A 25,360-nucleotide genomic window follows, 5' to 3' on the forward strand; every position below is an offset into this window, starting at 1 on the left:
ATATATATATATTTCTTATTGGGAGAGATAGAGAGAAGAGTGGCGTAGCACAGTCTACAGATGAAACAGCACATATTTGTTGTCCGTTCCTCGTACTTGGCGTTAATCTATGCCATCATTGCGAGCACTGGTCTGCTGCTCGCCCTCTTTGTGGGGCTGTGGATGCACCCCAAAGAGTTATTAGACACGCACTGCAAGGTGGCGGAGTATTGGCCAAGCATAAGCACTCTCACGGGAGACTTTCAGCCAGAGCGGCAGGTCTGGCGAGTGGCGTTTGTTCTATGCACACCGTTTCGCCTTGGTGCGACCATCTCATTGCTTTTGGTATTCTGGCAACACGGCTGTGGGAACATGAACGAATTGAGCGACTTGGTGCGCGCTCCTTTAATGCTGTTTGGGTCTTCAGCCTTTTTGACACTGATGATGTTTTTCTGCGATATTCTTCGTCTCATCTGTGCGTTAACTTGGACTATGGTTTCATCAATTGAGAACCTTGCTCGCCACAATTTGGGGTTTGGTTTTTATGTCTTCCTTGGCTTCATACTTCAGCTGACTATTGATGCCTTGGTGCGACGAAACCTGTACAACCTTGACATCTACGCTTCATTTGATAACATTCGTTGGTCGTCCCGCTTGAAGCGTGTGTGCCTCATTGGCCAGACGGTGAGTGCCCTTTCTCTCGTCTTCTTCTACGTTCGTCACGTCAACACGTGTGCCCCTGGAGCATACAGCTTGTCCACCATGTCGGAGTGGTTCTTTGCGTTTTTTAACATTTGTTTTGACGCCACAGCGTGGTTTGAGTTGGAGAAGAGCACGTGGGTGTTTGGCGCGACCCCGGAGCAGTACAAGACGCTCGCCACAAAAAACACCCAGGAACCGGCGAGGGAGCACCCTAACGACGTCAATCATGAGCCGAAGACGTCTATCACATCGCCAGAGGTTACAATTTTTGCAGAGGATGACAAAACTGGGGAAAATGTGGTGATCCACGACTTCACATTCTGCTGTGCTCCATCACGCACGACGATGTGGCTGGTGGATGTCTATTGGGCCTACCTTTTTTGGGAGATGATTGTCCACGTTGTGCAGCACATGTACTTTATGCCTTTGGTGGCTATGTCCCTTTCCTGGGAGCTAGCTGGGGGCTTTACATATTGCTCGCCAGTGCTGCTGAAATTTGGGGCATTCCGTCGCTTCGCACTGGGGCATGTTTCCTTGTTAAGGCTGCCGAAGGGGAGTGTAAAAGAGGGTAACCCCCGAAGAGTTCCCATGTACCTCCTTTTCTACCTGATCACCGCCTTGTCCCACTTTCACGTTCACGTGAAAAACAGTGAGAGATTGAAGTTGCTTGCGATAATGTTTGGACCATTCTTTCTTTCGTTGGCTCTCTTCTGCCGCTACCTCTACCCGGCGGATTCCGTTCGAAACACCAGCGATGACAACTGCCGCATGGTGTATTCTTTCCCACTGGGTCTTGTGGTCAGCATGCTTGTTCGTGTGCTGCATCTCTCACAAGATCCTGTCTTTACAGATGCCATTTACGCTGGCCTATTTGGTGTGGTTCTTGGCATCGCCTGCACGACCATCCTCTACCGACATGTCATGTTTTCAGAGGAGGACGCCACCCTCAATGACTCAGAAGAAGCATGTGTGAACAACATCGATCAGCAACGACATGTGCACTTTTCTTCTACACGTGAGTCTAACGGTGTTACGACGCTGGCATTGGCCTACACGCCGTTTTCTCCTGCAGTTATGGGTCTGCTGTTTGGGTTTACCACAATCGTCTCGCTAACTTTTTTCACATGCGCCAGTTATATTCCACGACTTCTGGCAATCGATCCCTACCCTGCCAACTTGTTGGTCGTTGCTTGTTATGTTTTAGGTTTGTACTACTCACCGAATATTATACCGGTTTTCTCAACTGGCAAGCGCAATGGGTTGCGATGGATTCGCTTGGGTGTTGGCCTTGTGGGAGGATGTCTTACAATGCTCCTCGGGACGCGCCAGACAAACCGCTCCTACGAGCTTCCACATGCACACTACCCAACAACGATGAAGAGTTTGAAAGAAAACGTGGACATTCGTTTTTGGGCCGTAGAAGAGAATTTTTCGGGTAACAAATACGTTGCCTTCTGTGGTGGGCTCGTCATGACGTTCTGCTTTGGCGCACTGTATCCGTTCGTCACTGAGCTTGTCTTTGCGCATCAGCGAGTCCACCGTCTTTCGACCGCCGCTGCAAAGAAACCAGACGATTTACATGAGTCTCACAGCCATGTTGCGATGCGCGGGAATTCGTTTGAATTGGTATGGGCGTTGACGAGCATTATTTTTATTATTCTTTTCGCCCTGTGCACTTCATACCCATTTGTTCCCATGGCTTGGCTTGTGCGTGAGCGTTCCGTCTCTGTGCATCTTACTGCGGTGAGCGGTGTGTTTCTGCTTGCGTGGCTTTTGTCGCACCGCGTGAAGAACGCCATTAGTGTGACGGGAAGGAATGTTTTTTCAGTGAGGAAGCAGCGGCGTATGCCGCTTGTAATATTTCTTTTTATATGCTTCGCATTTTTTTTCGTTGTTGTCGGTCTCTTCGCGCTGGGCCCCGATGACCGCAGTATCCCTCCCGGGAAGCTTACGGCCCGTCTCTTCAGCCGTGAGGTGGTGCAGGTGCACGAGGCCATCGCCAAACTGAGGACCCAGAAGAATGCAGCCGCCGACCCCCTCCTGGACGAGTACGAGGTCAACTTCTTTGAGGAGCGCTATGAGGCCCACCTGGAGCACCTTAAAGAGGAGGTCACAGGGGTGACGGACAATACGTCGAAATTGGTGCGGAAGATTCCAAAGGAAAAATACGGGGTTTCACTTCCCCATCTGAGTTTGGAGCAGCGGCAGGCAGTCTGGGAAGCCGCCTTGGAAATGACTTTTTTCTCCGGCATGATATGGACTGTGCATTTTGCGCTGGATAACACAAATACGGACTCGCTCAAGCGAATGGTGAAACAGGCAGATTTGACGGGTGCTGGCGTGATTGGACTGCTAGAAAGTGACTCTATGCACTTGCCGAATGGAAATCGTGACATGGTGGAATTCTTGTCCTACTCGCTTGGATATAAGTATACCAGTTATGGACCTACGGCGCTAGACAACACGTACGGGTGTGCGATGATATCAAAGTATCCCATTTTGTCTGTGCGACGCTACATCTCCCCCTCGCCTCAGGGTGAGCTCTCGTGCCTGATCCACGCCAAGCTTGACGTCTTTGGCATCACGATCCAGACATACGTTGGCCACTTTGGCAACACGGAGCACTGGGGCGATGGTCTACTTCAATCTCAGTTCCTCGGCCGCCTCGTGACGCGCAACCCAGGGCCCTCCATGTTTCTCGGCTACGTTGTCTCTTACCCTGGAAACCCGGAGCGGTACCAATATTATGCTTCGCAGACCAAGCCCGGATACTTCCGTGACGCGGCACTCGAGCTGTACCGAAAACATCCATGGCACCGCATGGCGGAGCGTGGCGGCTACGATGAGCCTGAGCCGGAGAAGACTACAGTTGCCCCCGGCGAGGCGGTTGATTTTAACGTGGAGTGGAAGCTGGAGCGTGTGGGTCACCTTGAGCAGGGCATGGTGCCGGACATTTCCTTCCGGCGAACACCCGAGGGGAAGGCGCGACGCTATTTCAAGTTTAACGACACCCAACGCATCACCACGTACCACCCCCGCTTTGAGTTCATTGACCGGTACTGCCAGTACATCTTTTACAAGCCGGGGTCCGCCGAGGACGAGCGGCCAGAGGATGCCGCAAAGCTTCAACCGCTGCAGCTCTACCTGTACGACTGGTGGCGAGTGCTTGAGGGGGAGGCGGCGACGCTTTCGGACACGGAGATTCAGGTGGTGCAGCTGGGGTTTAAGCTTCGAATATAGAGCCAATAATAGCAAACGGCAGATGGGAATCAAAAGAATAACAAAAAACGTCAGTAATAGTACACAGGCAAAAAGGAGGCGATGACCTCCCGCTTCATATTTTGCACGCGTTGCGTCCAGCCCGTCGCTCTCTTCACCTTGGCTTAGGTGCAGCCGACTGTCGGCGAAGGCAATGCCGTGTGTGTCTGTGGAAGCGTAAGCAATTCAAAAGGCAGCAACGGCAGTGATACATATATATGACATAAATAAATAAATATATATATACACCATAATCAAAAGCAAAACTAAGGGAAAAAACCAGTTGAAATTGATATGTGGACGATGAAATAGGGGAGCAAAGTCAAAAAAAAATAGTATCCGTCACTCATGATCGATACCTATTTCTTTCTTTCTTGCTTCTTCATCAAAGCTGAGATGCTCGCTGGATGTTGTGGTATTGCGCCTCGTGTTATCTCCGCTGTGGGTATCTGAGCGCCTCTTCTCTTGTGCAATGTTTTGCTCTTGAAGTGACGCCACGTGAGTGGACCAAGTGCCGGAGGCGTGGACGGGTGTGAGAAGATTACTGCGAAGTTGCGTTGGCGAGGGAGGCCTCGCAGATGGAACTGGTGAGGTCGGTGGTGGGACACATGTCCTCATGGGCGCTGGGCCGTGCTTCGGCGCCTGCGAGCATCGGTCAAGGTATGAAATTTACGTTTCCGTCAACCGACGTCTGTGTGCATGGCAGGTGGTATGAGGCGAACAAAACATGCGTGTGCGACGCCGGGTGGATCACTGGCATGCAGCAAGATGCTCTGGCTCCTGTTTTTCTGTGGTGTAATTCCACTGACCCGTTTGTTCGGTACCCCCCCGAAAAGAATCTGCCAGGCCGCGTTCTTACTGCGTTGGGCGGTAAGCTTCCCCCGTGGGCTTTTGCTGTTATAGTTGTGCTCGTTCCTGTAATTGTAATCATACTCGGCTGCGTATGTTGTTGTTGCTGCTACTGTCGCCACCGCCGCCCTAAGCCGGACGCTGGAGCCCAACCAACTCTGCAGCAGCAGCAGGGGATGGTAAACGCGCCCGTGCAGTACCCGCAGGTGGCGATTGGGTCTGGTTCGGCTGCCCCTGTGAACGTGATACCCTCGCCAACGTACACAGACGCCACAGCGTATGTGCCGGTGGTTTCCACGTATCACAGCACCTCCACTGGACTTGGACCGGCGTACTTTTACTGCGATCCGTCTGCCGCACAGTTCATGCGGCCGACGGAGCCGCAGCCTGCAACTGGCAACGGGTGTCCCTCCATGGACCAACGAGCGCCGATGATTGACGAAACGGGCAGCAGCGGTACCGGCGGGACGGACCGAAGTCCCTTTGCCTCGACGAACTCCCTGTGCCCCATGGAGGAAACATCGCAGGGTCCCACTGTTCTCCCAGCGAGGACTGAATAGCGAAGGCAAGGAAATGCGTTTGGTACGAGTTACTTTGTATCTTTTATTTTTGCTTTTATTTTTTAATTTACTTCCTCAACCCATTTTGTTTTACTCTTCACAGGGACAAGTGGGCCGGCAGCCGCGCTTCGCGACCTGCTCCCACGTCGCGCGTCGTCAAGGTCGAAAACCTTCACACGCGATATCCTCGGGCTGGGCGGGCCAAGCGCACTTGTGGTGTGCCGGGCCGGGCCTTCAAAAATAAAAAAAAGTTCACTTTGATTCTTCTGCCCCTTGCCGTGGAAGTTGTCGAACGGCAAAGGAGGAAAAACGGCAGAGAACAGTTTTGAGCTTCTTTCTTCGCTACTTTGATTGGTTATTACTGCTAAACTGAGGGCATTTCTGTCCCATCCTTTTTTTTTGTTTTTGTTGTGACAGGGTGTGCGATTTCTACCCCGCTGAAATGTTCAGCGCGTCGGAAGTCTTCTCGACAATTTCTTTGTTGTTGTTGTTGTTGTTTTGCCTGCGTGCGCGGGAGGTAGCGTGGGAAGGACGCCCGTGAAACCGGACGGTGAGGGAAAGGGCACGTCAGGCATGTACGCCGGTACCCCGTACTACAGAGAGGGCGACGGCCGCTACGTCGATGCATCCCCCGCCTCTTCGCTTCTTAGCACGAACCAAGTGGTGTTTTGCGTCAACCCGGTGCTGTTCATGAACTGTGGGATGCTGCTTGACGCCCCCAGCGGCCTCACCACATCCGCCATTATGAAGATACGGCAAGAGTCTCCAAACAGCACTGCCATCTCGCTTGCGTTGTGGCGAGACATTGCTGTTAATGTTATTGGTCTGCGAGAGTCCGTTGCGTACTCCATCTTTGACGTGGTGTACGCGCTCACGGGTAGTTTTGTGCAGGCACCGTTGGCGGCGCAAGCGAACGGGAGTGCGGCGCACGCCAAGTCCGTAGCCGAGTACCGTCAGGAGGGCAATCGGGCGCTTCTTAAAAAAATGGGAGGATCTGTGGATGAGGTGCGTTGGCCCTCCGCCTCTGCCTCTCGACAGGTGAGTCTGCCTGCGCTCACCATCTTCCTCTTCGCGCAGCTGCTGCTGGAGCACCCACCGCGAACAATGCCTGGGGACATTAGCCAAGAGCTCGTCATGAGCAGCGTGCGACAGCACCTGCACGACTACATCACGGCGGTGGCCGTGACGCGCCCCGGGCGTCTTACAGTAGCGGATGCGCAAGAGTTAAAAATTCTTCTGCGTGAGTTTGTCAATGGAGTTGAGCAGCCGTTTGGGACGAGCATCGGTTTTTTGTGGCCACGCTCTGAGAGGACAATTGACGTCACAATTTTGTCGCAGTTTATACGTCCTAGAATTACGCTTCCCAGCGAACTTACCACTACGACGACGGCTTCACCGTTTTGCAATAACTTTTTTGTGCGGGGGCTGCGGGGCACCATCTACATCCCACCATACCCAGTGATGTCGACGAACGGCGCAAAGCTAATGGTTTCCTCAACCTACACAATACAAAAATGTTTCCAATCCAGCATCTACATTACGTCGGATTTGCCACACACCCGTCTTTCACAGCTTGTTAACTGTACCGTCGCCATTGGCCCAGTGGGTGGTATACTTTGTATAGATCGCTGCGAGAACTGCAACATATCAGCCCTCTGCGCCGCCGTAGTGGTGAGTCATTGCAGGAATGTGACCATTTTTGTTTGCACGAATACCCCACCCGTTCTTTCTTTGTATGACGGGGTGAGTACGCTAACGAATGTTCGCTTTGCGCCATACAACTCGCACTACTCCACATTGGAGGAGCACCTAGCAAGCTCAGGCGTGAATCCGAAGCTCAATCTCTGGAATGTTGGTCTTCCGACGCCACGGCATATGCTTCCTCCGGATGAATTCACGCCAATATGCTTCCCCGTTGCCCCCCACACAAGTGCCGTGATCACCACCCGCACAAACCCCTGTCCGTTGCCTCGCCTCTACGCGGAGGCACTGGAACGACGAGTGCGTCGGTTTCAAGACACATCGGCGCAGCTGCAGGAGGCGTACCAGCGACTGGAGGCGGAGGGGCGAAAGGACCTAGCAGAGAAGCTGCGCGGGAGAGTGCACACAATGTTCATGGAGTGGCTGCGGCGCGCGGGACAAGAGAAGGGGCTCATCAGTCTCTTGCATCAAGGCACAGAAAATCCCCTCTAGAGTTAACATCCCCTCCCCACACACGCGCACAAGAAAGAAAAAGAAAAAAAATCAATGTGTACACGCAATATCACGAAGAAAAGTGGAGGCAAGCTGGCTAGAAAAACTGAACTGATAAGATAAGCTTTAAGGCGCTTCAAGGGGCAAAACGTACTTATTGGCTCCCTCCTCCAGGTGTTGTCCTTTGTATATATCTGTGCGCCGTTCTTCTAGAGTTCGCTGGAAACCGTGTTTGACCGTTTGCGGCTACGTAGATGATCGCGCGGCTCGTTGAATTTATCTGTTGTTGCATGTACTACTTGCATGTGCTCCCCACGGCGGCGCGGTGGAAAGCGGCGGGAGTGCTGTTGTTGGTTTCTGGAATCCCACATCAACCCTCCCCCCTCCTTTCACTGCTACTGCTAACGCTCTCCACGGGAAGGGAGGTGCTTGGTGCTAGCGCGGCCCTAACGACTGTCGATTTGTGAGTTCACAGTGGGAGCCCAGCTATCATGCATGTTTTTTTTATTTATTTCTTTGGTGCTGTGTGAGTGCGTGGGATAAATCCACTCCGAGGAGGGGTGGGGGTGTGCGTGCGTTGGGTGCAATGGGCCAGACTGACATTCTCCATTATGCGGCCCTTTCACTTTTTTCGGGAAAGATTGATGAGGCCTCATCCAGGCGAACCCGCCCGGTTTTTTTTTAGTTTTTTTTTTCTTCTCTTCACTCTGCAACCGGCGCTTTGTGGGGAATGACTTCTTGTTTTGCCTTATATACATATATATATATATACATCTGTGCCTCTCTGTTGGCCGCGGTGTATGTATGCGGGTTTCTCTTGGCGTTCTGCCTCTCACGCCATCGCCCGCGCGATACGCGTTGCATGAAGCAAGCCGTAGTGGTGGTGGGGGAGGAGGAGGGGGAAGGGGGAAGGGGGGATCCCTCTTCTCATTTGTCATATTTCCATCTGTCGCCGTTTTCTCTTCTCAAACGAAAGACAATCAAATAATAAAAGGAAAAAAAAATGCACGTGTTGCATGTAAACGAACGTGCGTGTCTTCACGTGTGTGGTGTATGCGGACGGTTCATTCATGCCCGATTGGCTACTTGTTTTGTTTCATTCCTTCTTTAATCTTCCGCCAGTGCACTCTTAGGGAGGAGAATAAGATACATCAGGGAGCGGCGACCCGCCTGCACACACACGCACACACGAAGAAGGTGTGACCTGCGTGAGCGTGGGTGAGAGAAGCAGGGGTTTTTTTTTCGTTGCGCGGCACAGCCAACAAAGCTGCGCCGGCGAACCCAAAAGGAGAGAAGGGAACAAACTGAGGGAATCCAAGAACAACCGAAAAGGATATAAAAAAAAACGAGGGAGGGACAAAGACAGCGGGTAAGTCTATAGGGAAGCAAAAAAAGGAAGAAAAAAGAGAATACCCTCTTTCTCGCACTCTCTCTCTCTCTCTCACACACACACACAAACATACATACATACATCAAAAACACAGTCGGACGGCAGAAGCGAAGACTGTTTCAATCCGTTGGTGCGGGCCAAAAATCCCACACGCACAGACGAAGCTAACAACCATTGCCCACAGTGTTGCGTGATGTGGCGCGCGGGACTTGTGGCGGTGGAGTCGCAGCTCTTTAGCGTGGCGCAACGCCATCTTCAGGTAATTTTTGGCGCAGCACATGTTTCCCGTGTCGACGATTGTGTCGTGTTTGAGTTTTCCCCGCTCGCTGAGGATGAGGAGGATCGGCTGGGGGGTGAGGTGCAGAGGCTCTTCACGGCTCTTGTGCGTGAAGTGACTGGCCGGACGAGTCTCCGCTTTGCCGGTGAGGATGATGAGACGGATGTCACCTCGCTGAAGGAGCACGCTGTGTCGTTCAGCAAGTTCATGGCCGACGTCGTCGAAGTAGACGCCTTGCCAGGGGCGTTGGAGTCCCTGCCAAGCCAGCCGCAGGTGTGTGAGATGCTTGAAATGCTCTACGCGGACGTGGTTGGGGATGTAGAGAAGGGGGCACGGCTTGTGACGCGGTTTCCCAAGCTGATGTGCCCTACTGGCACACGCTGGGACATTCTCCTTGCAAAGTCGGTTTGTATACAAGTTTACTCCAAATCTGAAAAGAAACTGGTGCCAGATTCGATGGAGGCGGTCATGAATGATTCTATAATTTCAGCCTCCATGTCGGTCACAACGCGACTGCCACAAGGTCCCTTAATGAAGGTGTGGATGGATCTGCGGGTGTTGGCGGACGCCATCTCTTCCTATTCCACCGCACCGATTGAGAGTGAGCTCCCGTCTCAGTGGCGCATGAAGTCGTTTACGTTGCTTGAGGCGCCAGAGGTGCTGCATCTGGTGCATGACTCCCTCTGTTTTTATTGGAACCACAACCCGCGGAACGAGCGTACAAAGGTGAACGCCACCTCCCTGCTATATATTGTGTCGGGGGAGCTTCGGGAGTACATCAAGGGGCAAATTCTGCTCGAGAGCTCCGACTGGCGCGGACCTTGGCGCATGAACCTCGAGCACCTCGAGAAGGCGCTGGCGCTGATTAAGCAATGGAAAAAGACAACACAGACGCTTCTCAAGGAGGAGTGGGCGGGTTGGGACGGAGGCAGATTCCACGATGAGACACTTGAAAACTTCTCTGTGCGCCTTCGCGACGTTGTCCAAATCCGACAGCTGCTAGCCAGCGCGTCTAAACTTCTCCAGGGGAAGGTGGAAAGCACCACTGCGCCGGAGGTTATTTTCGAGGAGGAGAGCCTCACGGACAGCAGGCGAACATCCGATGAGCGGTGGGCAGAGTGCAGGGAAAAGTTTGAAAAGGAATTCTCCTTCCTGGAAGACAACCTGCGGGGGCGTGTGAGGCAACTGTTCGCCAGCCAGCAGCAAGCGTCCGCTATCCCAATGCGTTTGCTGCAGCAGCATCACACACTGCTTCGGAGAGAAGGCATTCGCAGTGGTATTGCGAAGGAACTGGAGGAGGTGAGAGATTTGTTGATTCAGCAGGTAGAAAAAGTACGTGGACGCTATGAGAACAAAAAGCTTCGAGCCACTACAGATCTCCAAACGTTACGTTTACTGCAGAGCTGTCAGGCGGAGTGCGCGGAGGTGCCGGAGACTGCGGCGAAATTATTTGGGCCCTCGGAACACCTTGAGAAGGTGCTGGAGTCGGCACGAGCCCTGATGCAGGAGACGCAGGGAACCGAGCAAGAGGTGCTAGCCTCATGGAAGCAAACGATGGAGGTACAGTGTAAGAAAGCCATGGATCTCCCAGACGCCTTTGTCATTAGTGGGGTTGGCAAGGACTATATCGTCTGTACGCTACATGCGTCGGTTAAGCAACTCCTGCAGGAATTTCATAACATGCGTAGCTGGTTGGGTGGTGGGGAGGGCTCCAACACAAAGGCTGCGGGTGCTGAGAAGAACACGGATGGACGACGGCGAAGCAGCAAGGGCGACAACAACAGCAGCAGCAGCAGGAACAGTAATGCCACTCAGCGTCGCACCAACAGCCACAACGGTGCCCCATGCGACATGGGGTCATTACTCAGTGAGGAGGTGATGCGCACAATTAATTTGTGCGAGCGACTCATGAGTGCCGCGACACGGGCGATGCAAATAGTGGGTAACTACAATACAGTGCAGCGGCAAATGCTGCGTTGCACCCGCCCTATATTGGATGCTGCGTCGACGCATGTACGGACACAAGTTTTTTACGGAGGCACGGAGAGTCGCGTCATTCCGCTTGCCAATTATCATGAGCTGGAGGGAATTAACATGCGGTTTCAAAACGCTGTGGAGGCGCTCAGTAACGACAATCGGGGCATTCGCCGCTTTCACTGCGATTTTATTAGTCAAGTGATTGCGCTCCATAACGTGGACCTTGCACGGCACATGGACCAGTGGCGAAGCGCCGTGGATGGCATGCGAACCTCCTTCGTGGAATTCCTTCACACCCACCACTTTGGGAGCCACAACGCCTGGCGACGGCACCTTGACGCCCAGATTTACAAGGCGCTGGAGCACCAGTACCAACGCGGCTTAGAGACTTTGCATGAAAAGATGGACGAATTGAAGGTGGAACTTGTCTTCAAGCAGGGGCAAGTGCATTTTAAACCAACCTTTGAGGCGATGCGAGAGGCGTATTACGTTAAACTGCGTGAGTTCGTGAGTGTGCCGCTGCGATTTCGCGGATTACAGGAAAAGCGGGAATCTGGTGGACCGTATGAGATGTATGAAATTATGCCACTCGTAAATAAGGACCGCCTTGTCACTGTTCATCTCAAAGCGTTGGAACTGTTTTCAAAGCTTACCCGCTTGCGGAAGGCATTCCAGGCGCATATGGTGATCGGCGCATGTGGCGTCAACGGTGCCCCAGACATTGACACGGTGGTGGAGGAGGTCTGCAAAACTCTTCCGCAGTTTGTGGATGGCTTCAGGATTATTAAGGAACAAGCACAAAAGCTTCAGTATATCGAAAACACCATGAAGGTGGACTGCTTTACGGTCAGCACAATTCCTGCGAAGGCTAGCATGGAGGAACAGCTCCACCGTCTTGAGGAGTCGTTGCTGAATGCGATGCGTAAGAAGATAAATAAGTCGCTGGTAGACGTTGATGACTTTGTGTTTAATGCCTCCAACATTATCACGCGACAGCCCACGACGATGGATGAGGTGGGACAAGCAAATAAGGCGTACTACGAGTTTGTCGAAACCATGCCGTCGTACCAGGCGAAGTTCACGGAGGTGGAGGAGTTGAACCGCGTGCTGCGCCAGCAGTCTGGCACGGCAATCGACCTCAGCGCCACAAAGTCGCGTTGGGAGCATTTGTCGGAGGCAATGGCATCCCACCACAAAATCATTGACGCTTCCGTGTCAAAGATGCGGGTCTCACTGGATAGTATGATACAAAAGCACCTCAAAGATGGACAACGCTTTACAAACAAGTGGGAAAAGCAGAAGCAGCAGTTGATCGTTGCCTTTAAGGAGAACAAGATGGAGCTCATCAACAAGACATTGTCCACCTTGAAGGATGAGTCTCAGGAGCTGGGGGAGTTGAAGGCGCAAGGAAGTGATCTTGAGTCCAAGTGTGAGTACTTCAAACTTCCACCTCCCAACTTTTACCAGTTTAATCTTACTGTGGAGGATGTGACAGAAACAGCCGCCATGTGGAAGCTCTACGAAAACTTTAGGGAAGACCTACTTGTACTGCGCAAGGAAGACTGGCTGACGTTTCGTTCCCACATATACGCATTTGAGGACTTCATTAAGGGGTGGCAAGGCAAGCTCGCGGCGGGCGAGATCGCCAAGACCGACGGCAGTGTGAGCGGAGTCATCGTCGACTACCTGGGCGCCCTACTTCAGGAGTGGTCCACGCTTCTTCCCCTCCTGCGCTTTGTACGTGGTGAGGGCATGATGACGGAGCACTGGAATGAGATGTTTCGTTTGCTGGGGATTGAAAAGGGTATGAAGAGCGCGGACCTCACCTTTGGCGACATCCTTGACCACTACAAGCAGATCATCGCCAAGGAAGCCGAGCTGAAGCAACTGCACGCAAGGGCCCAAGGCGAGGTCCAAATACGTGATGCCTTGCAAGATTTGCGGGCCTGGGCGCTGGAGGCGGTTTTTGCACTTATGACCCCCACGGACTCCTCGATACCTGAAAAGGTGAAGCTCATCACGGAGTGGAAGGAGACGTTGACGCAGGTGAGCGACAACCAGGCTCTCATCAATTCGCTCAAGGACAGCCCTTTTTTTCCGCACTTTGCCGATGAAGTTTCTGGCTGGGAAGTTAAACTTGCGACCCTCGCCGAGGCGCTGGCTCTGATGAACACCATTCAACGAAAGTGGACGTATCTCGAGCCTGTCTTTGCCCGTGGTGCCCTGCCGCAGGAGCAACCCCGGTTCAGGCGGGTGGATAAGGAATTTGTCGCCATTATGAGAGAGGTTGAGGCGGATCCACGTGTGATGAGTATTGGCTCTCAGACCGACATTGTGGATCGCCTAAGGAGCATTTTGGAGCAAGTTGAACGCTGTCAAAAGTCTTTGATAGAGTTCTTGGAGGCGAAGCGTGAGAGCTTTCCACGCTTCTACTTTATTAGCGATGAAGACATGCTGGAGATTCTTGGGCACAGCAAAAACCCCTCCGTGATTCAAGCACACCTAAAGAAGCTCTTTATGGGCATCCACTTCGTTGTGTTTAGTGAGGACGAGAAGGCGATTACGCATATGGTATCTGCGGACAAGGAGGAAGTACAGCTTGCGGAGCAAATATCTATAGCTGACGACGATGATGTGGAAAAGTGGCTTTCTCGTTTGGATGCCCAAATGCGGGAAACATTGCGTGGTCTTTTGATAGAGTGTGTAAGGGTCGAAGATGTGGCAGCGCCAGCCGTGATGGATGTGTTTCCATCGCAGCTCCTTCAGGTGGCGCAGCAGGTGCAGTTTACGACGGCAGTGCAGGAGGCAATTGAGTCGGGGACACTTGCTATGCTCGCTAAGGCCTTGCGAAGCAAACTCACGCGTCTGACGGAAGTCACCAGGGGAGAGAACCAGGTGCTTACGCTTAAGGTCAAGTCCCTCATCCTTGATGTGATCCATAGCATTGAAATTGTGGATTTACTACATGCAAAGGGTGTCCGTTCACTGGATTCATGGTGGTGGCAAAAGCAGTTACGCTACTACATGGCTGACGGTTCCCGCTGCGTCGTCTCCATGATGGATACCAAGTTTTTGTACACCTACGAATACCAAGGCAACGCACCAAAACTGGTGCACACTCCCTTGACCGACAAGTGTTATCTGGTGCTTACAAAAGGCATGGGACTTGGCTATGGTGGTAACCCGTACGGACCTGCCGGCACGGGTAAGACGGAATCGGTCAAGGCGCTAGGGTCTGCGCTGGGTCGACAGGTCCTTGTGTTTAACTGCGATGAGGGTATTGATTTCAAGGCGATGGGTCGGATTTTCATTGGCATCGTAACCTGTGGCGCATGGGGTTGCTTTGATGAATTTAATCGCCTAAAAATAGATCAACTATCTGCGCTTTCGCAAATGATTCAAGTGATTCAAGAGGCGCTAAAGAATCGTGAGCCCACGTGTACGCTGCTTCACCGCTCTATTCAAGTGAATGAGAACGCCGGTATCTTTGTGACGCTTAACCCCAAAGGGAAGGGGTACGGTGGGCGGACAAAACTGCCGGACAACTTGAAACAGCTCTTCCGTGAGGTGGCCATGAGTGCGCCAGACAATGAGTTGATTACCTCCACAATGTTGTTTTCCGAGGGCTTTACACACGCCAAATTGCTTTCCAAGAAGATTGTGGAACTTTACCGCCTTTGTGGGCAACTGATGACAAAGCAGCAACACTATGACTGGGGGTTGCGCTCACTGAAGGCGGTGCTGTGTCTGGCGGGATCTCTAATGCATACATGGAAGAGGGAAAATCAAGGGAAAGATTCCAGTGAAGAGGAGGAGACTGAACTCATCTTACAGTCTTTAAATACCAATACGTTGAGCAAGCTTACCGAGGATGATGCAAATCTGTTTAGAGGAATAACAGCAGACATGTTTCCTGGAGTCGCGTCTCGTGAAATCACATATGGGGAACTGCAGTCAGCCATTGAAGAGGCCGTGCAGAGGTTGAGACTGCAACTCATCCCGGCACAGGTAAGTAAGGTGCTGCAGTTGCACGAAGCTTTGAAGCAGCGCATGGGTGTGGTCTTAGTTGGGCCAAGTGGCAGTGGCAAGAGCACCTTGCTGCGTATCCTCCGCAAAGCGTTACAACTTCTTCACTTTGAGGTACCGCTTTATGTTATGAATCCGAAGGCGGTTCCACGTCACCGGCTTCTCGGACACATGGACCCCGACACACGAGAATGGTACGATGGCGTGCTCTCCGCTGCGGCACGTGAGGTGGTGAAGTGCCCTAAAGAGCATCGCCCTTGGATCCTGTGCGACGGCGACATTGACCCAGAGTGGGTGGAGTCATTGAACTCTGTGCTGGACGACAACAAGCTGCTTACCCTTCCCAACGGCGTTCGAATTCAATTTGGCAATAACGTGAACTTTATTTTTGAAACGCACAGTTTGGCGTATGCGTCGCCTGCCACCGTCTCTCGCATGGGTGTGATTTTGTTTTCTGCGAAGGACATCAGTCTTGAGTGCGCAGTGGAGTCTTTTCTGGAGAAACAAACACCTGAATGCAGGGAAACTTTGGGTCCCCTCATCAAGAAGTACGTTATTCCGGCCGTGGAGAAGGCCTTGGAGTTGGGCGCTCTTATTTTGCCAACCACGCCTCTAGGCATGATCAACTGCTGTCTTGCACACGTGCTGCATGCCATTAACGAGGAGGACTTTGTTCTCACACTCATACGGGGTTTGTGTGGAATGCTGCATCCACAGGGCTCTCAGCAGATTTCCGCCACGCTGTACGAGCTCAGCCAACTAAGCCCCATTTCTAGCAAACGCCCTTTTGACACGTTCTATGATCGTGAGAGGAAGCGTCTTGCCGAGTTCTCCGCTGATCTGCGCGTCGATGTCGCCCCTGAGGCGCTTCTCAGCACGGAGGCTGTGATTAACACCACGGATGTGCAGCGTCTCTTGGCAACACTTGAGCCGCTTGTGGATGACTCCCACTGTCGTCCATTCTTTCTTGTCGGAAGTGAGGGTTGCGGAAAGAGCATCATCCTACAACGGTGCTTTCTACGCTACCCTGGTATAAAGACAACCGTACTTCACTGTAGCGCACTAACGACGTCAGTGCATCTTATACAGAAGCTAGAACAGCTCTGCACCCTTTCCAGCACCAATACAGGCCATGTCTACCGACCAAAGGAGGGTGAGCGACTTGTAGTGATTATGAAGAATGTGAACCTGCCCAAGCCAGATAAGTATGGCACCGTAGAACTTCATGCATTTTTATTGCAATTAATTATGTATCATGGTTTCTACAACAGTGAGTTGGAGTGGATCGGTGTCGAAAAGATTCAGTTTGTCGCCAGCATGAACCCTACTACCTCGGCAGGACGCTATGAGGTGTCACCGCGTCTTCTGGCGAGTGTATGTATTGTGTCCATGTCCTACCCCTCACGCGCCGGTCTCATACAAATTTATACGGCCTACTTCTCGTTGCTCTTGAAACGCACGGCTATTGACGGTGGAGCGGGGTGCAACGATGGCAGTAGTTTGGCACAGTTTGTGATTAACGTGTTTGAAAGAATTCGACGTCGCTTTGAGGGGGAGGAATACGCCTACTGCCTGTTTTCGCCGCGCAGCATAACTAACTGCGTCACCAATCTCATGATGTATGCGATTGATGCTCAAACGACAACTCTGCCTGCGGCCTTGGCTCATGAGTGCATGTGCATTTTCGCTGACTGCCTTTCCCGGACGGACGATCGACGACGTGCAGAAAAAATTATTTCTGATGTGCTCGCAACCATCGGCTACTCGATGCCGCCGAAGGAGGAAAGGAATCCTATTATGTTCGTCTCATGGTTCAGTGAGGTGGATGAACGTGGGGTAAAGCCGCTTAGAGGGGTTCCGTATGAGATGATTGCGGCCGAGGTGGGACAGGCCTTGGCGAAGTACGGTCGAGAATTCAGGGAGCTCAATGTGCATGTCATTCCCGAGGCACTTGCGTGGATCACACGCATTGATCGTGTCTTGGCACGTCCTGTCGGTCACCTCATTCTCGTTGGTCGACCTGGTGTTGGCCGCCGCGGCGCGGTGCACCTTGCGTCGTATATGCTGTGCATGCAGGTGGTGACACTGAACATGATACAAGGATACAGTGTGAAGAACTTCCGCAATGACATACGGCAGTTTGTGCAACGGGCCACAACACAAAATGAGCGTCTGGTGCTTTTGCTGGATGAGCATAACATTGTGGATGAGAGTTTTCTTGAAATGATCAATAGTCTTGTGAGCAGTGGCGATATCCCTGGCCTATTCACGCCAGAGGAACTGGAGACGATGTTTACCTCGCTGCGGGAGGACGCGTCCAGCGATGGGTATATTGGGACTATTTACTCGTACTTTTTGATGCGTCTACGCCGCAATCTACGTCTCGCACTGGTCATGGACAGCCATTACCCTCTATTCCTCGTGCGTCTGCAGTCCAACCCAGGGCTGCTCAGCAATTGTGATTTGCTCTGGATGGGGACTTGGAGCAACGATGCGACGCGGACAATCTGCAAGAAACGGCTGAAGGGCATAATTAAGCTCATTGAAGCAGAACCAGCCAATAAGGGGTTTCACCTGCCACAGGAGCTTTTCGCCGTGCATGAAACATTTGGACACGAGGCCACGCCAGGGCGATTTCAGGTGTTTATGGAGACGTATAAAAAAATTTTGCTAAATAAGAGCCAGAACAGTGGGGCGGATCTTAAGCGTCTGGAGACGGGTCTTGCAAAGTTGCATGACGCGGAAGCGAATGTGGAGGGGATTCGACGCGGCGTTACCCGCAAAAAGGAAGAGGTGGAGGCGATGCAGCGCGAGGCCGACAACGCCCTGACAGAGATCCAGAAGAAGATGGAGGAATCCAAGGAGCAGAGAGACAACGCGCAGGAGTTACAAGAGCGACTTAAGGAGGAGCATGAGGAGATAGTGGTGAAGCGGCAGAAGGTAGAGGATGAACTGAGTGGAATCAAACCCTCACTCGAGGCGGCACGTGAGGCGGTGAGCTCGATCCGCAGCGAGCAACTCAATGAAATTCGTTCCCTCAAGGCCCCACCGGAGCCGGTGCGGGATGTGCTTGAGGGCGTCCTCGCCCTTCTCGGCGTCACAGACGTGTCATGGCAGTCGATGCGAAAATTCCTCGGGGAGCGTGGGGCGAAGGAGCGTATTCTTGACTTTGACACCGGAAAAGTGACCTCGGCCATACGTGAGAATGTGGGTCGGCTGCTGCATCAAAAGGCGACCTCCTTCCGACCGGAGGTGATTTACCGCGCGTCGGTTGCGGCGGCGCCAATGGCTGCCTGGGTGAAAGCCACCGTCGACTACTCCACCATTCTTGACAGCATCTCTCCGCTGAACCTGCAACTGCAGCAGCTCGAGAAGAACCAGACCGTGGGCGAGCAGCAGTTGCACGCACTCAAGAAGAAACTGAAGCACATTGATGCGGCTGTTGAGGATCTACGACAGGAGTTCTCAAAGAAGTGTAAGGAGGCTGAGCGACTGAAGGATATACTTGCAAAGGCTGAGAAGGAACTTTCGAAGGCGTGTGACCTGCTTGAGAAGCTTAGCGGTGAGAAGACACGTTGGGCGCAGGATATAGAGAAAATTGAAACAAACAATCGTCTGCTGCCCAAGCGGGCCCTTCTCTCGGCCGCATTCATGACGTATATCGCAAAGGAAACCGAAGATGTGCGTCAACGGTATTTTAAAAAGTGGTCCGACCGTTTAAACTTCCCATCGGTGGTGACAGTAACTGGCTTCATGCGGAGTGAGAGCGATTTGCTGCAGTGGAAGAGCGAAGGTCTACCACGAGATGATCTGAGCCAGGAGAATGCCATCGCCATGCTGGATGCGGTGCAAACGCCACTCGTCATTGACCCGGCGAATCAGGCGATTGAGTGGATGAGGACACATCTACAGAACAACAGCGTCGTGACGGAGATCACGTCCGTGCATGATGAACGCTTTGCCCACACACTGGAGCTTGCAGTGCGGTTCGGAAAAACCCTTCTCGTGGTGGACGTCGATGGAATTGAGCCTATTTTGTATCCACTGCTGCGACGAGAACTTCTCTCAACAGGAGCCAAACGCGTTGTACAGGTGGGTAGCAAACAAGTTGATTGGCAGGACACATTCCGTATTATGCTCTTTACACGGCGCACTGACCTTGCCCTCCCCCCAGGGGCCGCGGCGTTGGTGTTGGAAGTAAACTTCTCAGTCACAAGATTCGGTCTCGAGAATCAGCTTCTGGGGGTGACAATTCAACATGAGAGGCCCGAACTTGAACAGCAACGTGTGGAGTTGCTGCAACGGGAAGAAAAGCTCAAACTGGAACTTGGTAAGCTTGAGGACCGACTACTAAATGACCTTGCCAGTTCGCATGGAAATCTGTTGGAGAATGTGGCTCTGGTTGGGGCTCTCAATGATGTGAAGATGCAGGCCTCTAGTATTACGGAGGCACTACAACAGTCCCACTCTCTCCAAGTTGAGTTGGACGAGAAGCGCAATGTATATCGTCCGTTTGCCGGCAAGGGAGCCACCATTTTCTTCCTTGTGAAGGATCTGGAGAAAATGAATCGCATGTATCACTTTGGACTCAGCGACTTTATCGACTTATTCGTTGATTGCCTTCACGCGTACTGCGGAGACTCGGATGTGGAGCTCAAAGTAAAATCTCTTACCCTCAGCTTTGCGCAGAAGTGTTTCTTTCACGTCAGCGTGGGTCTTTTAAAAAGTGACCGTCTTGTATTTGGGATGCATCTGCTGCAGGGCTTCTTCCCAGATGAATTTCCTTCGCCGCTGTGGAATGTGTTTATTGGGGTTGCCACCGCCACGGCTGGTGCGACGTCCACGAATGCAACCGGCACTAATGGCGGGGATCTGGAATTCCCGGCATGGGCTCCAGCGACATCGCGGACGAAGTTTTCCACGATCGCCGCGGATGAGCAGGCCGCGGGGGAAATGCAAAAGTGGCAGCTGGGCGACAGCGGACGGTGGAGCAAATGGATGCTGGAAATCTCACCAGAGGAGAGTCTTGCGAAGGATGTAAGCCTCACACTAATGGATCAACTTCTTATTATTGGCACCTTTCGGCCGGATCGCTTGTCGGATTTCATGCATCATGCCGTTGTGAAACTCTTAAAGCTTGACACGCTCGTGCCCGTCACCTCACTGGAAGAAAACCTCAGTCACGGCAAGGCCACCACGCCCCTGATTCTCATCACTTCCAGGGGAGCAGATCCAAGTCTGGAGATTCAAGACATTGCACTACGGCTTGTGGGGAAGGAACACTTTACGCAGATTGCGCTGGGTGGTGGCCAGACCGAGGATGCTATGCTGCACCTTCGTCGGAGTGCTGCACAAGGGGACTGGCTCTTTCTGAAAAATTTGCACCTTGTACTGGACTGGGCGTTGATACTTGAGAAGGTATTGTGCGCCATGCCGAGCCCCAACCCGGGGTTCCGCCTTATAATCACAACGGAACCGCATGATTTATTCCCCGTCGTCTTGTTACGTATGTCGTCGAAGGTGACGATAGAGGCACCTCCAGGCGTGAAGCAAAACCTTTTGCAATCCTATACGACATGGGATGAGGCGTTTCTACAGGGCAAAACAAAGACGACCTCCCAGGTGCTCTTTGGCTTGGCCTGGTTCCATGCCGTTCTGCAGGAACGGAGAGGTTACGTTCCACAAGGGTGGGTGAAATTCTACGAGTTTTCTTCCACTGACCTCAAGTCTGCCGCGGATGTGCTCTGCACCTTGTCGCGTGATAAGGTGGACTGGACAACAGCACGTGGATTACTAAAAGAATGCATTTACGGTGGACGTTTAGAAAACTCACACGATGAGCGTGTACTGGAGCGGCTTGTCTTCAGAATCTTTAACGATGAAACCCTTGTGTTTTGCGAACAGACGCTGTACGATGACATCCATGTGCCCGCGACAAACGTGCATAGGGCAGTTGTGCAATTCATACGCGAGCACCTTCCTGATGCAGAGTCTACATCTATACTGAGTCTTCCCGATAACGCGGATCGTGCCGTGAAGGAGCAAGTTGCTGTGACATTGCGAGAGAATTTGCGCTCCTTCTCACAGCTAGCGCAGGTCAACGCCTCAGCGACGGAGACCTGGCGAACGCTGCTTGCCCCTGTTTTGGAGCTGTGGACGAATACGGGTCTGGAGACCCAAGGAAGTATGGCTGCTGTTTCAGCCGGCGGCGACACGAAGAATCCGATGACGGTTTTCTTTATGAGCGAAGTGGACCTGCTGCTGGGCATCGTCTCGGCTCTCGCGGCAACCTTTGGCGAGTTGCGCTGCGTTGTCGAAGGCACACTTATTCCGTCCCTGGAGCTGCGTGGGGAGGGGACGGAGCTCATCGGTGGCCGGGTGCCAGCAAGATGGTTGGACCTTATGGACGGCCCCAAAGATGTGCAGCTGTGGCTTGCCCTCCTGCGTCGACGGAGGGACATGATGATGGAATATGCAAAACTTCCCTTCTCCCCATCGTCAACGTCGTTTGACTTGATGGACTTTTTGCGGCCCCAAACGTTTCTCAATGCCTTGCGGCTCCACACTGTGCGTGTGAGCAATGACGCTCTCGTTGAGTTGAAGCTTGTGGCCGCGCCCCTCGGCGGCGTTGCGGACGGGGTGGGAATTGGTGTCTTACTTAAGGGGAGGTCCATTCACCTTCAAGGGGCGTTGCTGGATGCGCAGGGTGTGGTTTCGTTGGCATCCGCAACCTCGCCGTCCTCGACGCCGTTGGCGTGTGACTTGCGGGCTGGATGGGTGAGCAAGCGGCAGACGGACGGCATGGTGGCCCAGGTCCCCCTTTACACAAACGCTGAGCGCACCACACCTATTATGGATCTCTCTGTCCGTTGCGACCCCGACCTTGCGGAAAAGCTGCTGCTTGGCGGAGTGGCGGCATTTCTCATGTCAGTGTAGTTGTGCATGGCAGACAACAAGAGCGCTGTAGAGAAGGACCGAGGGTCGCAGGATGAAGCTGGGAGGAATAAGAAAAGAAAAAAAAACGACAGGAGGCTGTCTTGAGCTGTAGACGAGGTTCTTCTTTTTTGGAGTTTTTTTTTTACTTGTTTGAATTGGTGTAGCTTCGGATTCGCGAAAACGCTTGGATGCACAACGAGCGCCCTGTGTAAAGGATACTCCACAAGAGGTGCTGGTGTGTGTGGGTGTGGGTGTGGGTGTGCATGCACCATGGTGAGCGTCGGCGTCTGTGGCACTGCATAAACTGGGGCCCTCAACCGTTTCTTGCCCGATTCCTGCTTGGCCTCTCTCCTCCTCCTCCCCCCACTCCACGTGTTACGTGGGTGAATCAAGGGATTTTTTTTATGTATGTATTTATTTTGAGACTTAGCAGAGTACTAAAACGAAGTATAGTGGGGTGAGGAGTGGGGTGGGAACAACAAGAGCAGCAAACCGTTTTGAGGCTTGGAAGGGCAACGGCCAGAGGGAGGAAAAGAGAACGAAAGAAAAAAGAAAAGTAGGCGAGGTTTGATTTTCCACGACAAATTAATGAACGCATTTGACGCGTTCTCGGGACTTTTGTCCGCGTGGTTTGAGGCGCACGGTGTGACGGAGCACCTGCAGCGGCGACTGTACGAAAAGCTGCGCAACGACGCCTTTGACGCGGGGGATGCCTTTTCCCTGGCTGCGGTGGCCGCGGAGGGGTCTGAAGAAGAGGCGACTTCCCCGCAAGAAGCTGAAGAAACAGTCCGCAGCGAATACGTCCTCGTTTCTAAGAGGGATTTGCGAGCCAAAGAAGACATCTGGCTTGTGGATCACTGCTGTACCTTTCGTCTCCGTGAATTTCGGGAAAACTTGGAAGCGAATGCTGCGCTTCGCGAGCGTTTGGGTCGCATTCTCTCGCTGAGCCTGTCGCACACTAACGCGAGGGAAGACACGCAAAGTGTCTTTGATAATATGTGGAGAAAAGTGAACTCCTATCGGCTTCCCGGCAGCGTTGATGATAGCGATGCTCTGTATGAAAACTATTGGTTCATTCACGATGAGGTTGGAAGCGCCATCACCGTGGTGACGGATGAACCTGGCAACATGAAGTTGGAGCCGATCCCTCTCTGCTTTCCAGAAAAGGGTGGTGTGTTCTCCGCGATGTGGTGTGTGGAGGAGATGGAGGAGGGCACCATCGCCACACAGAGAGCCGAGACGCTGCTGGAAAGCCTTGGGGGAAAAGAAGTCGTGGAACTTCTGTATGGGCTGGCGGGGCAAGAGAGGTACGTGGATGCGCAGCGAGCCTGTCTGGAGGCTTGGCGGCTAGGGGTGGGGAGGCTTGAGGCCGTTGCTGCGGCCACGGCGGGCCAGGGTGACGCTGTGGGGGCTGAGGATGCCACTCGAGGCACCGGCCGCAGTGACGCCGACGGAGAACGCCGCCGCCCCACCGCATCCCCCCCCACACCACCACCACACGAAACAGTGCCGAGTGAAGAGCTGGGCGTGAAGCCGCCGCTGCGTGTCTTTACCGACAGCAAGTTGGTGTCTGCGAATCTTGGCGATGCTAGACATTTTTTTCTGGTTGACCTGCCGCAGGAGGCGCAGGTGGTTTGGCTTTCCCATGACCACATTGACGACCTCGACAGGTTTCGCGATGCGCAGTTTGTTTCTCAGTTCCCCGAAGAGAGGCTCTTTACAAGCAAGCGAGGTCTTTTGCAGCTTATTCAGGGCCATTATGGGTACGTGGACTGGTTCCAGGTGAGCTACGACACCACCTCGCAGCTTCGTGAATTTATTGGAGACTTTATGGTGCGACAGGCGCAGCTGCGCGGCACAGCCCCGGACGGCGTGGTCACCCCCGATGACATTTCCTTCCTGCGCAGTAGTGATGGAACAAACATATGGATCACGAAGCCGGTAAATTTGGCCCGAAGCATCGACATGACGATTTCCTCCAACCTCAATGCGTTACTCAAAACCATTGAAACCGGCCCCAAAGTGGTGTGCAAGTATCTTGCAAACACTGCTACGCTGCGCTGTCGGAAGTTTGATCTGCGATTTATTGTAGCCGTGCGTTCCTTTGCGTCGGAGGAAACACCCATGGAAGCCTACGTCTACAATGTCTTTTGGACGCGCTTTGCATTGGAGGATTACGCCTTGAACGACTTTGATCGTTTTGAAAAACACTGGACTGTGATGAACTACGAAAACCCTGCAAAACTAATTCAGTTGCACGACACTGAGTTTATTGAGGAATTTAACGCGGAGTACGCCAGGAAGGGCTATGGCACCTCCCTCTGGGCCAGGGACGTGTACCCCAAGATTCGGAAAATGCTTCGCGAAGCGCTTGGCGTAGTGAAAGTCCATGGTACCGATCGTCGTCGCTGCCGCGCGATTTACGGCGTGGACGTGATGCTGCGGGAAACTTTGGGCGGTTGTCCTCAGGCGAGGACTCTGGAGCCATCCCTGCTAGAAATCAACTACAGTCCTGATTGCAAGCGCGCTTGCAAGTATCACCCTGAATTCTTCAACGATGTATTCAAAACGCTTTTTCTGGGGACGCCAGCCAACATGACGCGGTTGTAAATCGACGCGGCTTCGCCATTGGAGGCTTACTTTGAGGTTGTTTTCTTTAAGGGGCGCGGGGTGAAGTACGTGCATCTCCGCTGTGCTCGCGCGCGTCCTCGCAACGGGAGCGGGGTTGACAGACACGAAGACCCCGACGGCCGCTGCCCAATTATTACTATTTTCTTCTTCTTCCTTTGCCTCGTTATGTATATATATATATATATATATATATAAAGCATCCTCGCACCTGGCGCAGCCGTGAGCCGCCTTGCCGGGGTGCTGACGGGTTCAGTGTCTCGCAAAGAGAGAAGTCACGAGCCAGCATTTAATCCCTTCGACTCGTTGTTGGCCTTCCGTGGCGGCAGTGGACTTTTTTGGATGGCGCCGTGTGCAGGAGGCCCGAGAAAAAGTGCAGTTGATTTCCCGCCCAACAGCCGCACGCGCCGCAGATTCTTCGGTGAACTAAAGGAATATACCCGACATTCGGTGTGACGAACTGCCCGCAGCGCCTCAAACGCCCCTGCTGTTTGCGGGTCGAACATGCCAGGTGGGCTGTTCGTCGCGTGAGGGCGGCGCGCCGTATCGAGGCGGCCCTTCTGCTCCCGGGCCGCGTGCGGTCAG

At 52.9% G+C, this 25,360-nt stretch overlaps 5 protein-coding genes across 5 annotated transcripts, besides 10 other annotated features; all 5 read left to right on the forward strand.

Moving 5' to 3' along the window:
- Positions 1-60: 60 nt before the first annotated feature.
- On the forward strand, positions 61-3,921 carry Tco025E_04627 (FGF receptor activating protein; the record flags this gene model as incomplete). The annotated part of the gene is made up of 1 exon (XM_029371537.1): positions 61-3,921. The coding sequence occupies one exon, from the start codon at positions 61-63 to the stop codon at positions 3,919-3,921; it is 3,861 nt and encodes a 1,286-aa protein (XP_029228344.1).
- Positions 3,922-4,147: 226 nt separating this feature from the next.
- Positions 4,148-4,185: a microsatellite.
- A 332-nt stretch (positions 4,186-4,517) lies between these two features.
- Tco025E_04628 (adenylate kinase) lies at positions 4,518-5,348 on the forward strand (the record flags this gene model as incomplete). Its single annotated transcript, XM_029371538.1, has 1 exon — positions 4,518-5,348. The coding sequence occupies one exon, from the start codon at positions 4,518-4,520 to the stop codon at positions 5,346-5,348; it is 831 nt and encodes a 276-aa protein (XP_029228345.1).
- Positions 5,349-5,377: 29 nt separating this feature from the next.
- Positions 5,378-5,421: a microsatellite.
- A 405-nt stretch (positions 5,422-5,826) lies between these two features.
- Positions 5,827-5,849: a microsatellite.
- A 72-nt stretch (positions 5,850-5,921) lies between these two features.
- Positions 5,922-7,541, forward strand: Tco025E_04629 (putative tubulin binding cofactor c; the record flags this gene model as incomplete). The annotated part of the gene is made up of 1 exon (XM_029371539.1): positions 5,922-7,541. The coding sequence occupies one exon, from the start codon at positions 5,922-5,924 to the stop codon at positions 7,539-7,541; it is 1,620 nt and encodes a 539-aa protein (XP_029228346.1).
- A 674-nt stretch (positions 7,542-8,215) lies between these two features.
- Positions 8,216-8,239: a microsatellite.
- Positions 8,240-8,290: 51 nt separating this feature from the next.
- Positions 8,291-8,315: a microsatellite.
- A 105-nt stretch (positions 8,316-8,420) lies between these two features.
- Positions 8,421-8,456: a sequence feature (G-rich).
- Positions 8,457-8,955: 499 nt separating this feature from the next.
- Positions 8,956-8,984: a microsatellite.
- Positions 8,984-9,024: a microsatellite.
- A 100-nt stretch (positions 9,025-9,124) lies between these two features.
- Positions 9,125-22,147, forward strand: Tco025E_04630 (cytoplasmic dynein 2 heavy chain 1; the record flags this gene model as incomplete). Its single annotated transcript, XM_029371540.1, has 1 exon — positions 9,125-22,147. The coding sequence occupies one exon, from the start codon at positions 9,125-9,127 to the stop codon at positions 22,145-22,147; it is 13,023 nt and encodes a 4,340-aa protein (XP_029228347.1).
- Positions 22,148-22,382: 235 nt separating this feature from the next.
- Positions 22,383-22,409: a microsatellite.
- A 326-nt stretch (positions 22,410-22,735) lies between these two features.
- Positions 22,736-24,757, forward strand: Tco025E_04631 (putative tubulin tyrosine ligase; the record flags this gene model as incomplete). Its single annotated transcript, XM_029371541.1, has 1 exon — positions 22,736-24,757. The coding sequence occupies one exon, from the start codon at positions 22,736-22,738 to the stop codon at positions 24,755-24,757; it is 2,022 nt and encodes a 673-aa protein (XP_029228348.1).
- Positions 24,758-24,946: 189 nt separating this feature from the next.
- Positions 24,947-24,972: a microsatellite.
- The last annotated feature ends 388 nt before the right edge of the window (positions 24,973-25,360 follow it).

The sequence above is a fragment of the Trypanosoma conorhini genome, assembly GCF_003719485.1.
Source record: "Trypanosoma conorhini strain 025E chromosome Unknown Tco_14.4_contig_00242, whole genome shotgun sequence".
NCBI classification, from domain to species: Eukaryota; Euglenozoa; class Kinetoplastea; order Trypanosomatida; family Trypanosomatidae; genus Trypanosoma; species Trypanosoma conorhini.